This window comes from Odocoileus virginianus, chromosome 17, assembly GCF_023699985.2.
Source record: "Odocoileus virginianus isolate 20LAN1187 ecotype Illinois chromosome 17, Ovbor_1.2, whole genome shotgun sequence".
Lineage (NCBI taxonomy): Eukaryota > Metazoa > Chordata > Mammalia > Artiodactyla > Cervidae > Odocoileus > Odocoileus virginianus.
The window spans coordinates 43,971,829-43,987,598 of record NC_069690.1 but is presented as its reverse complement, the minus strand read 5'-3'; the positions used below and the strand labels follow the sequence as shown (position 1 = coordinate 43,987,598).

The 15,770-nt window shown below is 55.0% G+C and overlaps 1 protein-coding gene across 1 annotated transcript in view; it reads left to right on the top strand.

Annotated features, from left to right (window-relative positions):
• Positions 1 to 15,446: 15,446 nt before the first annotated feature.
• The window catches only part of WNT3 (Wnt family member 3), a 58,327-nt gene continuing 58,003 nt past the window's right edge, over positions 15,447 to 15,770 (top strand). Inside the window, exon 1 of the mRNA XM_020873479.2 lies at positions 15,447 to 15,694. Within this exon, the coding sequence (XP_020729138.1) occupies positions 15,615 to 15,694 (80 nt within the window). The 5' untranslated portion in view covers positions 15,447 to 15,614. The remainder of the gene's footprint in view (positions 15,695 to 15,770) is intronic.

Below are 15,770 nucleotides of genomic sequence, written 5' to 3'. Positions count from 1 at the left end.
GGACCTCACCTCTAAGGAGTCCCACAAGGAGGGTCTTGTCCCAGACAGAAGGACCTTGTCTCTGCCTCGGTCTCTCCCAGGACCATTTTAGGGAAGGACTGTGGTTCAGTGAAGGTTCAACCTCATGGTCAAGGGGCTGGGGGTGCAGACCGTGGAGAGTGAAGGGAAACCGAGGGAATCTAGACCCTCCTCCCTTCCTTCCAACCCAGCTGGACTTCTTCTTCCATTGTATTAGTAGAGTGTCCCCGACCCCCACTCCCACTCTCTTTCAACCCACCTGACCTGAGCTTTGGGCACAAATCTTTATGGCTGCTGAGGGCCACTCAGGGTCAGGAATCACTACATTGATGAGGAGCCACGAGGCACAAAGAGGGCTGTAAGTCAGGGAGGCTTCCTGGAGGAGGTGAGGGTGCACCCACTCATTCATGGTTCTGCCCTACATTGAGAACAAGAAGGCCGAGGGGCCAATCTAGCGGCTTCAGTACTGTCTGTGCTGATGTGAGTTCATCAGTGACCATTTGGGGAGATGTTTCTGGGGTCAGGGTGGGCTTCCCTGGTGGCTCAGATGGTAAAGCGTCTGCCTACAATGCGGGAGACCTGGGTTCGATCCCTGGGTCTGGAAGATCTCCTGGAGAAGGAAAAGGCAACCCACTCTAGTACTCTTGCCCGGAAAATCCTACGGACAGAGGAGCCTGGTGGGCTACAGTCCATGCGGTCACAAAGAGTCGGACACAACTGAGCGACTTCACTTTCTGAGGTCAGGGTGGGCTTCCAGGGATTCTCCCCCAAGTCAAAGAAGCAGGAGCCACAGAGTAAGAGAGTGTGAGGGGATGGGAGGAGCTGGCCAGGAGTTGTAAGGGCAAAACAGCATGCCTGGTTGTGAAAGGGGAGAGGGAGACTTTCCTTCCAGGCTAAAAGTTGGGTCCTCTGAATGAGGGAGGGGTGTGACAGCCTGGGTCGGCGGGAGGCAGGACTAAACCTGTGCCCAGCCTTGAGAACAATGCTGCCACCAGGCGTGTCTGCTTCCTTGAGCCTTGGCCTTCCCTGGGATGGAAAGTCAATGACAAGCCATAGAGATGGACTTTTTTTATGAACAACCCTCAATACTTCCTACTGTAAAACCAAAACCAGGGGACTTCCCTGGTCGTCCAGTGGCTAAGGCTCCAAGCTCCCAATGCAGGGGGCCCCTGGGTTCAATCCCTGGTCAGGGGACTAGATCCCACATGCCACCGCTAAGAGTTAATGTGCTGCAGCTAAATATCCCAGATCCAGTGTGCCCCAACTAAAAAGACCTGGCACAGCCAAATAAATAGATGAGTATTTAAAACCAAAACAAAAAACCCCAAAAGACCTCTGGGGGCCTGGCAGAACTTTCCAGTTCCCTAACAGCCCAGCTCTCCACCTCTAACAGAGCCATGCTGCCTCCCTGCCCAGCCAGCCTGCCCTCCCCCAGAGGCCCTCAGGCAACCACCCACCCCTCCAGCCACTGTCCAGGACACCCCCACCCCCTACTCACACCCACACCTCATTCCCCTCCCTGAGCGTTGGCAAGTTTGCCCTTTTGGTTATCACTTCGTGGGGATTTGGCCCTTCTGGAAGCAAGTCTTGACCCCTGGGGTGGGGCCTGGCCTCAGATGGATGGGGCCAGGAAAGAATAGGACTAGCAGGACTTCCTTGGTGATCCAATGGTTAAGACTTCTCACTTCCAAGGCAGGAGTTTGATCCCTGATTGGGGATCTAAGATCTCACATGCCAAAAAAACTTTTTTAAAAAGAAGAAAAGCCAGAACTAGTTAAAACATATCCTTCAGCAGAAACAAGATGCAAAAGAAGTTTGAGGAAAAGCAAGCCTTCCCAACAGGAGCCCTGGACAGACAGCCTGCTTCCTCCAGGAGTCCTGTTTTCCCGGACACCAGCTTGCATGGAAAACATCTCAGTGCACACATGTATGCAGAGTGAGAGATTTCTTAGAAGATGCAATGACTTCTCCATTTTGTCCAGAAATGGCCTCTGCTGAGCTATTTCACTCCCTCTTTCACTCCCCAGGCCAGGTTTCCCTGGTAGCTCAGTCAGTAAAGAGTCTGCTGCAATACAGAAGACCTGGGTTAGATCCCTGGATCAGGAAGATCCTCTGGAGAAGGGAATGGCAACCCACTCCAATATTCTTGCCTGGAGAATCCCATGCACAGAGGAGCCTGGCTGTCTGCAGTCCATGGGATCACCAAGAGTCGGACACAACTGAGCAACTAAGGCCAGCCCGGGGTGGGGGCAGTAGGGATGCAGGTCACTCACTGCCCGGGACAGAAAACAGGTGTCTGAGCCCAGGGGAACCTTCAGCAGTGCCCCTGAAGTTCAAACAGAACTTCCCGGATGAAACTGGGTTGAGCTGGCTGGCTGCATCTTTCCAGCACTAACACTTTGAAGCTTTGAAGCAGGTTGGAAATGCTCGCAGGACTAGAACTCAGATCTTAAATGCTGTCTCTAATCTGACTGCTACATAAAACAACAGATGTGGCAGCCTGTTTTCAGTGGGTCAGAAGAACACAATGTTGAAGGAGCCCTTATCCCAAGGAGCTCACACTCAGGTCCAATAGGAGTGTTCAGAGCTCCAGCCCAGCTGCCCAGCACACCTGGCAGAGGACGCCCTGGTCTCCTTTACTGACAGCCCCTCCGCCGAGTGCACCCTGCACAACCCGCACGGCTGACATCCGTCTATTGACAGCCGGGGCCAAGGACACAGGAGTCCTTGCATTACCAAAATCCCTCACCTTCCATCTATCCCCGTGGCCGTGTGGCGGACTCCTCATTGAAATAGAGACAGTCACTGACTGACCAGGCTGCAAGGACACTGTCCCCAAGTACCAAGGCACAGCCCGCTGGTTTTGTTCATTCGCTAAGTCATGTCCAACTCTTTGGGACCCCATGAACTGTAGCCTGCCAGTCTCCTCTGCCTTCCACTATCTCCCGGAGTTTGCTCAGGTTCATGTCCATTGAGTCAGTGATGCCATCCAACCATCTCATCCTTCTAGAACAGCTGTTCCCACCACGGGACAGGGACTAGGGGCGCAGAGTGAAGGATGGGGGAGGTGTCAGCCCCCTACCGCCCCCCTTCTAAATCCTCTGTTGAGGTTTCCTAGACACCTGGACACTTCCAGGCACTGCTTGGCCCACCCTGAGCCAACAGAACACTATGACCTGCCTTGTTAGATTCCCCCAGCCTCCCCCACCCCAACCCTGCCGGCTCTGATAACTTCCTGGGGCCCCAGCTGGTGAGTTTCACCCCAGAGGTGGCTGCGGCATTTTGGTGGCCAGGGCCACGGCCTTCCCGAAACCTTTTCCATTGCTCTGTAGCCCAGTCCCGTTCATCCATAACCCTCAGGAGCGGGGGGCAGGGCTGGGGGCGAGAGGGGCTCTCTCCAGGCAGCGGCGGGGGCGGGGCTGGGGGGCTCCCCTAACTGCAGAGGCTAGCCTTACACACCCAGCAACACATGTCCCCCTTTATGGACAGGGCTTTCTCTCCTTGCTTAAAGGCAACTGTGAAAAGAGCAGGGCTGATTCTGGCTGCCTAGCCGTCTCCTGGCAACAGGCCTAGCAGGAGGTCTTTCTTTCTCCACCCCCCCACCTCCCTTCTCTCCTCCACCACCCCCCTCTTTCTTTCCCCCCTGTGTCTTGTGTTGTGTATCATTAAAACTTCCCTCCCAGCCACTTCGCAGCCAACAACTGGGCCCTTCTGGGGCCAGTTCCCTTGGGGCGGCTCAGCCGGCCGGCCCTGGGGGTGGGGGCTCTGAGGGGTCAAGCCCCCAGAGATGAGGCTTTGTGTTCTGGAACCAAGGCTTAAACTCAATTTGGCAACCTTCGGCATGTTCATGAGGGCAGCCACTAGGACCGCCCCCACCCAGGCACCTCTTCCTCCTCTCATCCCCTCCTCTCTCCCTCCTTCCCTCCTCCCTCCCAGGTCCCCATCTCTTCTATTAGCGCCTTAAGCCTGCCAACACCGCCACTGGGCACTGCCCAAAACTACCAGAGCCTCACCGGGCTGGACACCAGTGGCCCCTCACCTAGAAGAACAGCCCCAGCCATGAGCCTGCAGGCAGCTCTGGCTATTGTCCCGGTCTGCCCTGAAAGGGACAGGAACACAGAGTGGTGGTCACAAGGGTCCTGGGAGGTGGACCAGCCAATCTATGATGTCGGGAGTAGAAGGGCTCCTCACTTGGCCACTGTAACCTAGAGGGACACTGAGACCCAGAGAGGGTAAGCACCTTGCCAGGGACACACAGCCAGTTGGGAGAAAGCTGAGGCTGAAGCCCCAGTTTCTGGTCTCCCTCTTCTGCGGCTCTTCACACTCCTTACAGGAGGGAAACAGTTGGCTCTCCAAAGCCAACACACCTTCTGGGCCTTGTCCTACCTCCTCCATGCCTCTGCCTCTCCTGTGTCAGGCCTAGACCAGAAACTCAGCCCCTCTGGGCAACTGGGACACATTCAGCTTCCTCCTCCACCCCTTCCCCGGGCCTTCCCTGGTGGCTGAGCGGTAAAGAATCCTGCCAATGCAGGAGACATGGGTTCCCTCCCTTGGCGAAGGAAATGGCAGCTCACTCCAGCACTCTTGCCTGGGAAATCCCATGGACAGAGGAGCCTGGCGAGCTACAGTCCACGGGGTCACAGAGTCAGACACGACTTAGTGAGTAGACAACAGTAGCAACCACCACCCCACCCCCAGTAGGAGTATCTGGGTCACCGAGGCCTCGTGCTAGGCCACCTTGCCATCCAACACAGCACTAAGGCTGGATGACCGGCCTTAAGTCTCCTGTCTGGTACCTTAAGGCAGAAATGATGCTGGGGTGATTCCCAGCTCATGGCCGGGGTGACTGCCTGTTACAACCCCAGTGCCCTTCCATGCTGCCAGCTTCTGGAGCAAGGTCACCCCGGGGCCCTGGCCAACCAGCAGGTGCCCATTACTAAGGTGCCCTGGCCACGCAGTGGAACGTGAGGGCGCCCTGACTGCAAGGATTCAGCTCTGTTATCCGCACGATCCAGTGTTTTCCAGACCTCAGGCATCTCCATGTCACCTTCACGCCATAGGTGTTCTGCTATTTTCTTAACACTTTTCTTTACATTGATTTGCTTTCCTTTTAATAACTTCAACTACAAAGGAAACTTCATTTATTTTTGGCCACGCTGGGTCTTCATTGCTGTGCACGGGCTTTCTCTAGTTGCAGGGAGCTGCAGTCATAGTTGCAGGGAATTGGCTTCTCATTTCAGTGGCTCCTCCTGTTGCAGAGCATGGGCTGTAGATTCTCTGGTAGTTGTGGCACACAGGTAGCTGTTCTGCGGCACGGCATGTGGAATTTTCTCCAAGCGGGAATTGAACCCATGTCCATGCATTGGCAAGTGGAATCCCATCCACTGTGCCACCAGAGAAGTCCAATTACAAAGGAAACTGTAGATTACTATCATTTTCAACAACGTCTTTCTAACCAGATACTATGCCCCTCCAAAGGCTGGATGCGTGTGACCTTCTCTCTTTATCACAAAGGAATCTTAGGAAGTGTTGTATTAGCATCAAACAGACTTTCTCCTCCCTCGACAATACTCAGGAAGAGTGAAGGAAAACAGGATAGAACATATGAATAAATGAGCTTTCTCACACGTGACTCCACGTGATTTAACACCACACTTCATATCGTGGGGCATCCACGGTCCTCTCCAGCCTCTGAGAGGTATTACCATTAGTCACAGAAAGGCTCTTGAAACTATAACTTTTAGCCAAACTATACATCAGACTTTCTTAAATTCTGGAGCAGGAAAGAAAAAAAAAAAAGATAAAAGAAAGTTAAAGAAAAATACTTTGGCTATGCCACATTCTCTGATGTGGGTTTCAGAAAACGATTTCTCCTCTTAGCATTACCCTCGTAAATGTGTACAACAAAAGGCAGAGGGGACCTGGGAGGGTCAAGGTCAGGGTAGGTGAGGAGAAGGAGGGGAAGGTAAACTTTTGGGCCAGACAAAGCAGAAAAGCTGGGAACATCATCATGGTCACCACTGATCTTCAATCATGAGACAGTCTGGTCAAGGTTTTGCCATTTGTTTGGTCACAAGTTAATACGTCTTGGGGAACCAGCATTTATTGTCAACTACTGGGCTTCCCTGGTGTCTCAGACAGTAAAGAATCCACCTGCAATGTAGAAGACCTGGATTTGATCCCTGGGTTGGGAAGATCCCCTGGAGAAGGGAATGGCTACCCATTCCAGTATTCTTGCCTGGAGAATTCCGTGCACAGAGAATTCCATGCCTGGTAGGCTATAGTCCATGGGGTTGCAAAGAGTTGGACACGACTGAGTGACTAACATTTTCACTATATGCTCCAGGTCTTCAGGGTAAGTTATGCCATTTGCCCTGTGAGCTGTGGCATTAGTACATGTACCTATTTGCTAGATAAAGAAACAATCACATGGAAGTCTAAATAAATTGCCCAAAGTCGCAGCTAAGCACTGGAGCCAAGGTTGGAAATTGCCCTGTCGGATCACAGAGCCCGTGTGCCCCCACAGTATCATTCTGACACCCTTCCCCAACCTGAGGCAATCTGGCCAGTAGAGACAGGAGATCCTGGCTCCTCAGATAAAAGGGTGAGGTGGATGCACAGAGGCCTGAACACGGTGGATGGAAAGCGGAACTCACCCTCTGTCCCGAGATGGGCCTTCCTCCAGCCCCTCTGAGCAGCAGCCTCAGAAAGTGTTAGAGTGGGGAGCCTGAGGAGGCCAGTGACTGCAGGGCTAGGATCACAGGTGGAGGAGAGAGTGTGGAAGAAAGGCAGGTGAATTGCCACAGCTTGTTTTTCTGTTTTTAAAATCATGAAGATATAATTCACGTACCATGAAATTCACCATTTTATAGTGTACCACTGACTTTTGCTGCATTCAGTAAGTTGTGTAGGCAACACCATTATCTAACTCCAAAACCTTTCATCATCTCTAGAAGATACTCTATACTCATTAGTAGTCAAGCTGTAGTTGTTTAAGGAAAAAGCCATACCAAATGGAACTCTATTCTGGATTAACTTTGAGCTCCACCTCAACCCTACACCTCCCTTTTGTTAATTTCCTTCTTCCCCGAAACTGGGTCAGAGTGAGTCTCCCAGCTCCAGGCTCCAGTTGCAACCTCATTCTCAAACTAAAGCCCCCAAAGCCAAGAAAAAGAAAAGTGACCAACCTTTAAAGCAAGTCAACTTGTAAATCAACCAGTAACACTTTATCTAACTGCCCTATCCCAGGCAGGAGAATACAGAATTCAGTTAGGAGGGCTTTGGCTGAAAGTAACAGACTAAAGTAGCCTAAACAACAAGGAAACTGTATCATTTCATATAACAAGAATTTCCAAGGCAGGACTCCCCTGCGGTCTGCTAATATCTTAGCAGTGGTATCAGAGACCCAGTTTCTCTCTCTATTTTAGTTCTATTCTTCCTCTATAAGTCAGCCTCATCCTCAGGCAGCTTCCCTCATGGCACAGAATGGCTGCTGCTGCTCCAGGCATCACATTCAGATATAATAATGTCCAAAAGCAGGAAAAATCAATGTGTATAGTATCATTTTCAGTTCAGTTCAGTTCAGTCACTCAGTCATGTCCGACTCTTTGTGACCCCATGGACTGCAGCACGCCAGGCTTCCCTGTCCGTCACCAACTCCAGGAGCTTACTCAAACTCATGTTCATTGAGTCAGTGATGCCATCCAACCATCTCATCCTCTGTCGTCTCCTTCTCCTCCTGCCTTCAATCTTCCCAGCATCAGGGTCTTTTCAAATGGTTCCAAGTTCTTCACATCAGGTGGCCAAAGTATTGGAGCTTCAGCTTCAGCATCAGTCCTACCAGTGAATATTCAGGACTGATTTCCTTTAGGATGGACTGGTTGAATCTCCTTGCAGTCTGAGGAACTCTCAAGAGTCTTCTCCAACACCACAGTCCAAAAGCATCAACTCTTTTTTTATAGTCCAACTCTCACATCCATACATGACTACCAGAAAAACCATAGCTTTGACTAGATGGACCTTTGTTGGCAAAGTAATGTCTCCGGTTTTTAATATGTTGTCTGGGTTGGTCACAGCTTTTCTTCCAAGTAGCGTCTTTTAATTTCATGGCTGAAATCACCATCTGCAGTGATTTTGGATCCCCCAAAAATAAAGTCTGTCACTGTTTCCATTGTTTCTCCATCTATCTGCCATGAAGTGATGGGGATAGTATCATTTTAAGAGCTCCAAAAAAGCTTTTGGCAGAAAAGTTTTGTACCCTCCAGCAGAACTCCCTTCATGTCTCACTAGCCTAAACTGGATCCTATACCTATCCTTAAATGAAACCCAAGCAAGGGGAATGGGTTTCCATGACTGACTTAGACCAATCAGAATTTCTCTGAGTCAGGTGGGGGAGCCGGAACAAACTGGTGAAGAAAGAGGCCACCATCAGTGTGAGCTACACTACAACCTAAACAGAAGACTCTGCCATCCAGACAGATCAGCTAACTATCATAAACGAATGGAAGGGGCACTTAACAGGTGCATCATGTTCCAGGTGCCATTTCTGACACTGTAGAAATCACTCCAGTGAACAAGCAACAGCTTTTTGAAGCAGGTGTTATTACACCCATTTTGCAGATGAGGAAACGGGCCCAGAGAGTAGGTGATGTGCCCAGTATCACACAGGAAGAGGCAGCACTGGGATTCACTGGGGTTGGGGTGCTGGCATGAGATCTGGGCTCTAAGACAACCACTCAGACAGAGGGTCTCTCCAGCCAGACATATGAAACCCCATTCAGGCCTCACCTGGAACCCAAGGCAAATGGACAGAGGAGACGGGCTATGCCAGATGTGGGACAAGGCCAGACAGGTGCCTCTGGCCTGCACAAGGACTCATTGCACCTGTGCCAGCCACAGCCACCTGCTCCTGGATGCCTCGTGAGGCAACTCTCACCCTGTTGCTAGCTCACTGGGCACACATCGATGTGACCAGGCTCCCTGGACCCAGAGCCAATGCTTGGGCCCATGTGAGTTTCCAGCAATGACTGCTGCTGGCTGCACTGGTTTGTGGGCAGCATAATTAGCTGGCGGAACTCAGGAGAGTACAAACCAGGATTTGATCAGTGATTTCTATATCACCTCCAAGAATAATCTCTGGCTTGTTCTATCCTATCTCCTTAATGTGCTCCCACAAAAGTCTTCCCCCTCAAGATCTCTGGGATGAAAAGAACAGTCACAGCTCCTATCCTGGTATAAAGGAAACACTTATCTGATCATCTCTCAGATGACTGTCTCTCCCATAGATGGCAAGGCCAATACCAGGACAGTTTTTGTTCATTAATGTTCATCCTTCATCGTTTAGTTGCTAAGTCAAGTCCGACTCTTTGCAACTCCATGGACTGCAGCACGCCAGGCTTCCCTGTCCTTCATTACCTCGCTGAGTTTGCTCAAACTCATGTCCATTGTGTTGGTGATGCCATCCAACCATCTCATCCTCTGTCGTCCCCTTCTCCTCCTGCCCTCAATCTTTCCCAGCATCAGGGTCTTTCCCAATGAGTCAGTTCTTCCCATCAGGTGGCCAAAGTATTGGAGCTTCAGCTTCAGCATCAGTCCTTCCAATGAATATCTGTGCTCTATGAAAATGTGTTGAATGAATGGAGTCACCCCCTGACCCAGTGCACACAGAGCACCTCCTGTGCTCCTGGGGTCCTCTTGAGGATGGAGCCCCAGAGCTCAGCCCCAGGCTTTGCCCACAGCAGGCACAAAATACACGTTTGTGGGAGATGGGAAAAACAGAAACACTTTCCTGCCCGGGAGCCCAGGTGAAAGGGGGCCTCAGTTTGGCTGAGGTTGGAGACAGGAGAAAGCAGAGATGGCTCTTGGGTTGCATCCGGGCCTCCCCTTCTTGGTTATGTCCCACCCATCGGGGAGTAGAAGGAAAACTGGGAGCAGCAGTCCTGACCACGAGAAACCACACCAGCCACAGCCAGCCAGCCGGAGGTCTGACTCTACTTGCCCAGAGAAGGAGCACTTCCCTGGGCAGGAACTGACCTGGGGCTCAAGCCCCAGGGCCTCGCTCGGGCGGGCCAGTCACGGTGGGAGCTCAGGGCCCCGAGGCAAAGGCAGAATCAAGAAGGATGAAAAAAGACTGAAGGGTTGGAAGAAAAGGGAAAGTGAGGGAGGGAAAGAGGGGCAGAGAGCGGGTCTGGCAGCACAAGGCCCATCAAGCCTCTAGTGTCCTGGGTGGTGGCAACTTCTCGACAGCCAGCCAAGCCCTGATCTCAGCCCCCCTGGAACAGTACAGGTGTCATCTGGGCACGAGACAGGAGCCAAAACACAGAGTGGGGTAGCTAGGGTGGGTGGGGAATTCTCGATGCCAGGATCTACTCAAGATGGGAACCCCAGAAGGCCATAAGGATCTCAGACAATGGTCCCCTCATCTGGGGCCTCAACCTCTGCCTCCTCCCTTGCTCCCCCAACCAGTCATTAGCAATAAATAGAAGGGGCCTGCTCTGTCCAGGATCCTGCTCTGGGTGTTGGGGCTTCGGCAGAATTTAATTTTAAAATAGAGAATAGACAATGTTAAGTGGGCAATTTGACAGACACATTAGACATGGAATATATGGCATATAAGGTCAATGTTTAGGGCTGTGTAGAAAAATAAGGTGGAATAAGAGGCCCAGAGGGACAAGAAGGGGAGCAGCTAAGAGTTTGGGGGGGAGGGTCTCTCTGCAGAGGAGACGGTGAGGTAGGTCTCAAGTTAGGAGGTCAGACAAGATTTTCCTGGATAAATCCATCTGGAGGAGGCTCCTGGGCATCTGAGGAGCTGCTCAGCTGAGGCTGACAGGAGCAGGAGCAATCCAAGACAGCCGCTGCTTCCTTAGCCCCTAAGAGGAGAAGAAAGAAACCCAATATTTATTATTCACCATCCGCGGTTTGGCGTTCTGTCAGCACGGTTCTCATTTAACGCTGACAACTCCCTATGAGATACAAAGCATTACCCACCTGGATGGAAGAGAGGAGGCTCAGAGATGACAAGCAGCAGGCCAGGGGTGCCCCCTCGCCCCAATTTTTGGTAGCTCCCTCTCTTCTAAAGGACTTTGACCCCAAATCACTTTCCAAATGCCCTCGGGGAACTAGAGAGGACTAAGATAGGAGGGACAGGAAAACCTCTTATGGTCCCACAGGTGACACCCGTGATCTAGGGGTGCCAGTGGCTGGCCCAGGCCAGGAAGGACTCGGTGACATCACCCGGCTGTCTGCGGCCTCCCACAGCTCGACATAAGGTTGAGACAGCCATGCGGCCACCGCCTGTTGGTGCCCAGGAGTGGAAGCCCGGGGCATCACACCGGCCAGTCCGCGTCCTGCATCTTGGGGCGCGGCCCGCTCTCCCAAGGGAGCCACTTGGGTGGGGAGGAGAGGGGAGCCTAAAGCCACGCACACCTGATCCCTAGCTAAGCTCGGGGATTGCGAAGTAGATTAAAGGCATTCACTCACGAGGATGCCTACTTAACCGGGATCCCCAAAGATCCGGGCTGCTCACCAACAAAGACTTCGGCTTCCAGCCCGCGGGTGCGCGCGCGGGGCGGGGCGGGGCCACCTTCCTCGGCCACAGCCTTCCTGCCTTATTATCAGCACCGCCGCCAGGGGGCGCGCCGGGGCTGGGCGACAGAGAGTCCGGCTTCCGTAGGCGTTTGTTACTCATCTATGTGCTTACCCAGTGCAGGCTTCCGGCATTTCCAAGATGGTACCTCTTACTGGGCAGTCGAAAGAAATCTTGTTCGATTAAGTCCTGCACCCATCATTCACGCTAGGAACCACCTGCCACCAGGCTGCCCTCTCTGGTTGTCTAAGCTTTCCAGAGGCCTCCAAGGAGAACCTCGCTTGAAACTGTTCTTTAGAGAGACTCCTGTAGCTCTTGGTAGTAAAGTTCAAAGCCCCACACCATCCCTGAGCTCCCTCTGGGACAGAGCCCCCACGCGCTCTCTTCGTGCGGTTCCCTGCAAGAGTCGCGAGGTTGCAGGCCACGGGCACTTGCTGCATCTCGCCCCGCCCCGCCCCGCCCCGCAGCGGCTTTGCCCTCTCTCCCTTCATCTTCCCCAGACTGGTCCGGGCTCCCGGCTCCTGGGCCCCAGTGGCCTTCGAGCATGTTCCCAGCACAAGTGAAGCACAGAAGGCTGAATCGACGATGTCTTTCTCCCTCCCCGCGATAGACGGGTAGCCCCCGGCGGGCGGGCGGGCGGGCGCCGGGCCGCCCTGTCCTTTGTCTCGGCGGTGGCTCCGCAGGGAGCCGGGTCGAGCGGCGCTGGATACACACCGGCCGACGGCACGCCCCCGGGAAGCGCACGTCGAAGTGAACCTCTGGGCAGCTAGAGCGGTGGGGGTGGGACGGGAACGGGCAGTCACTCCCGACGTCCTCACACAACCCAGAGTGCTTCCCACGTGCCAGCCCTCAGCCCCTAGCCCGCTTTCAAGAGGCCACCTTACCACGCAGGCGGAGGCCTCGGGGGTCCAACACGGACGCCTCCTCCGCGCCCCCCCCCCCCCCGACCCCTACCCCACCCCGCCCCGGCTGGCCTTGGAGTGAATTTAACCCTTTCCCTATCGAGTGCGGTTCGGGTGCCCAAGAGACAGAGCGAGTTTCCGTTTGTGACACGTGGCTCGGGGGTGCCCTCCCCCTCCCGGGCAGGGACCATTCTTGCGTTCCCACCGGCAGCGTTGGGCCGGCGGGAGGAAGGAAATTAAGCCTGTGTTGAAGGAAGGACACCTGGCAGGGGAGGGAAAAGGGCTCAGGAATCCCCTCTTCTGGGGCGCTTTCAAGTGGGGGGAAATCCCCACACAGCTTCCATCCTCCAGGGCGCCTGTGCTGCGCCACCGGCAGGTTCCCACACCGCCTCTCCAGGGCTCTCCTTCCTTCCTTCCTCGGGCTGTGAGGCCAGCCCAAGTCCAGGATTCCACCCTACCGCCCACTTGTGACCCTGTCTCAGCTTCCATTCTCTTCCCCAGGCTCTTGCCCCGGGTCTCCCGGTGCTCCCGGTCTGCCTGGAGGAGGCATCAGGATACATGTGTCCCTTCAGGGAATGGCCAGGCTTGCCTGCTCAACCTGGGGTCACTGGCTGGGCAAGTCAACCCCCACCCCACCCTTCCCACAGCCTTCGGGATCTCCTGCCCCCACCTCCCAGGCTGGCACCTATGGAATCTTGGGACCCAGACATGACCCCAAAGAAGCCACCTAATCCTTCTTCCCCCTCATACCCCCCCACACCCCGTTCTGGCCACACTGCATCCACAGTGGTGTCTTGTTGGCCAGGGAAAGGCAGTCCTGTTCAGCTCTAATAAAGATGATTGTGGGGTTCCGGAGCCTCCCAAACTATCAGGCAGGATTGGAGTTCGAGCAGACAGAAAAACCATCAGAGAACACCCTGTTGGGGAAGGCAGAGCTCAAGGTAGAACTTAGCAGGCCAGGAAGGGTGTGTGCGGAGGGCTTTCTGCCCCCTAGAGTCAGGGCCCTGAGGTTCCAAGGGAAAATGGCAGATCCCCCGCAACCCACTTTCCAGGTGAATCAGGAATCAGCCTGCCACGGAGCCATCTCTTAAGGTCCCCATCCGCAGTCTCCAGCCCCATCCACTGTCCTGGGCAGGTTGGGGCTTTCTCTTCTTTCTCATCCTTCCCCATCTCTGCCTTTCCCTTCCGTTTCTTCCCCTTCTTTCTCTGCGGGGTCCCTCTGCTAGTCTCCCCTCGCTCTCCTCTCTCCCGCTCTTTCTCTCTCACCCTCACTGATGCGCTGTCTATTTTCACTACTCTGCCTTTCCCTATTCTCCCCTTTCCTCCCCTCCTCTCTTTCATCTCCAACCAGCACACCGCCCCCCCTCACCCCCCGCCCTCCAGTCGAGCACCGGGCTAGGAACGCGCCAGAAGCCGTGACAAGCCCAGGCGGCTCTCCCGACCCTTGATGCCCCCGGGCCAGTTTTCCAAGCTCCCCGCGCCCATCACAGCCTTGTGCGCTGAGGGCTCTCAGGATGGGCAGGGGCAGTGGGTTCAAGCTATAGGCATGGGTGGCCCAGATCAAAGGCCAGGAATGTCTGGCCCCCTGGCACAGACTTCCACCAGCCAAGCCCCCACCCGGTGAAGACTCTGCCATTCCCGGCCTCCCAGCGCTGGGGGTCGGCCTCCTGATGCAGTTCCGGGAGTCACTGTCCTCAACCCCTCTTATTGGCCTCACAGTCTTTGCCCCAGGCCCAGGGATGCTCCAGCCCCGCTCCTGCCCCCACCCAGAGTGCCCGTGGGGGCCTTGAGTGGCCTGCGAGCAGGGTTAGGGGGCAGGCGCCCAGGTGATAGGGGTCAAGGGCCCCCAAATCTGGCTTCAATCTCAGCACTGCTCAAGGCAGACCTAATTCCTTGACTCTGGGGAAGGAGAGAAGAGAAAGAACCCAGAGAGGCCTTGGAAAGACTTTTTTCTCATGGCCAGGGGTGGGGTATTTAGATACCTTTAGATACAGGGCAAGGGGGCATTATCACCAAGTCCCAGGCTGGAGCTGAGAGCCTCAGGCAGGAGAGGTGGGCAGGGCAGGGGATCTCTTGGCAGCAAGGTCCCCTGAGGACCCCAGCGGCTTCCCTGGGGGGCTACTGCGTTTCACGCGTGGCAAACGGTTCATCCAGAAGATTCAAATGGGACTGTGGGTGTCCTTCTGACCTGAGCTTGAGGCCAGGCCTGAACCCCTCAAGGAGGAGAAAGTGACACGGCTCTGCGCGCAGGAAATGCAACTGGCCGCTGGTGTCAGTTGCAGGAAATGCAAAGGCAGCAGGAGGTCCCGATACCGATCTGATCCCTGACAAAAGACTCAAATGACACTCGGCTCGGTCCCCCGGCGCCGCCCGCAGCCAGACCTGTGAGCCTCCGCGGACCTTTCCGCTCGCCTCTCGAAGACCGTGGAAGCCACCTCCCGCGGCCGGCTCGAGGGGCCCGGCCCGATCGCGGGCTCGGGAGGCTGGGAGGGGTAGCATTTCCCAACCCCCTCTGAGACCCTCGGATCCTGTCCTGCCCGAGCGAAGCTTCTGGAAACATCCTTGTGCTTTCTACTCTCGATTCCTCACGGGCCCAAGTCCCAGGAGGTCACGGTCTCCGGAGAGAAAAGGAGCCACCCGTCAATACCCACGCCGACCCGGCACCACGTGAACACCCCAGTCACAGCCCCGGCTCCCTCAACCTGGCTGGCGGGGGGCCGCGGCGGTTCCGGGCCAGCGGAGGGTCCGAGGTGCCGGGTCCCCCCTCAAGTTCCCACTGGGTCCGGGGCGCGGGCTTTGCCCAAGTTTGCTGGGCGATGCCCTTCCCCGAGCCAGACTCGTGGGCCGGGCGGGAGGGGCGCGTGATTGACAGGCTGAACTACAGACTCATCTCTTACCTTAGGCCGCGGGCTCTGATTGGCTGCTCGCTGACATCCTCAAACCCGGCTGCTCCGCGCTGGGCTCGGGAGGGGGGCAGCTGCGGGTGGAGGTGCGCTTCTGACAAGCCCGAAAGTCATTTCCAATCTCAAGTGGACTTTGTTCCAACTATTGGGGGCGTCGCTCCCCCTCTTCATGGTCGCGGGCAAACTTCCTCCTCGGCGCCGCTTCTAATGGAGCCCCACCTGCTCCGGCTGCTCCTCGGCCTCCTGCTCTGTGGCACCAGGGTCCTCGCCGGCTACCCAATTTGGTGGTAAGACTCGCCTCTTATCTGCCCGCGGCCCGATTTCTCCGCGGAGCCCCAGGGAGGTGGGGGGCGCCAGCTGGGG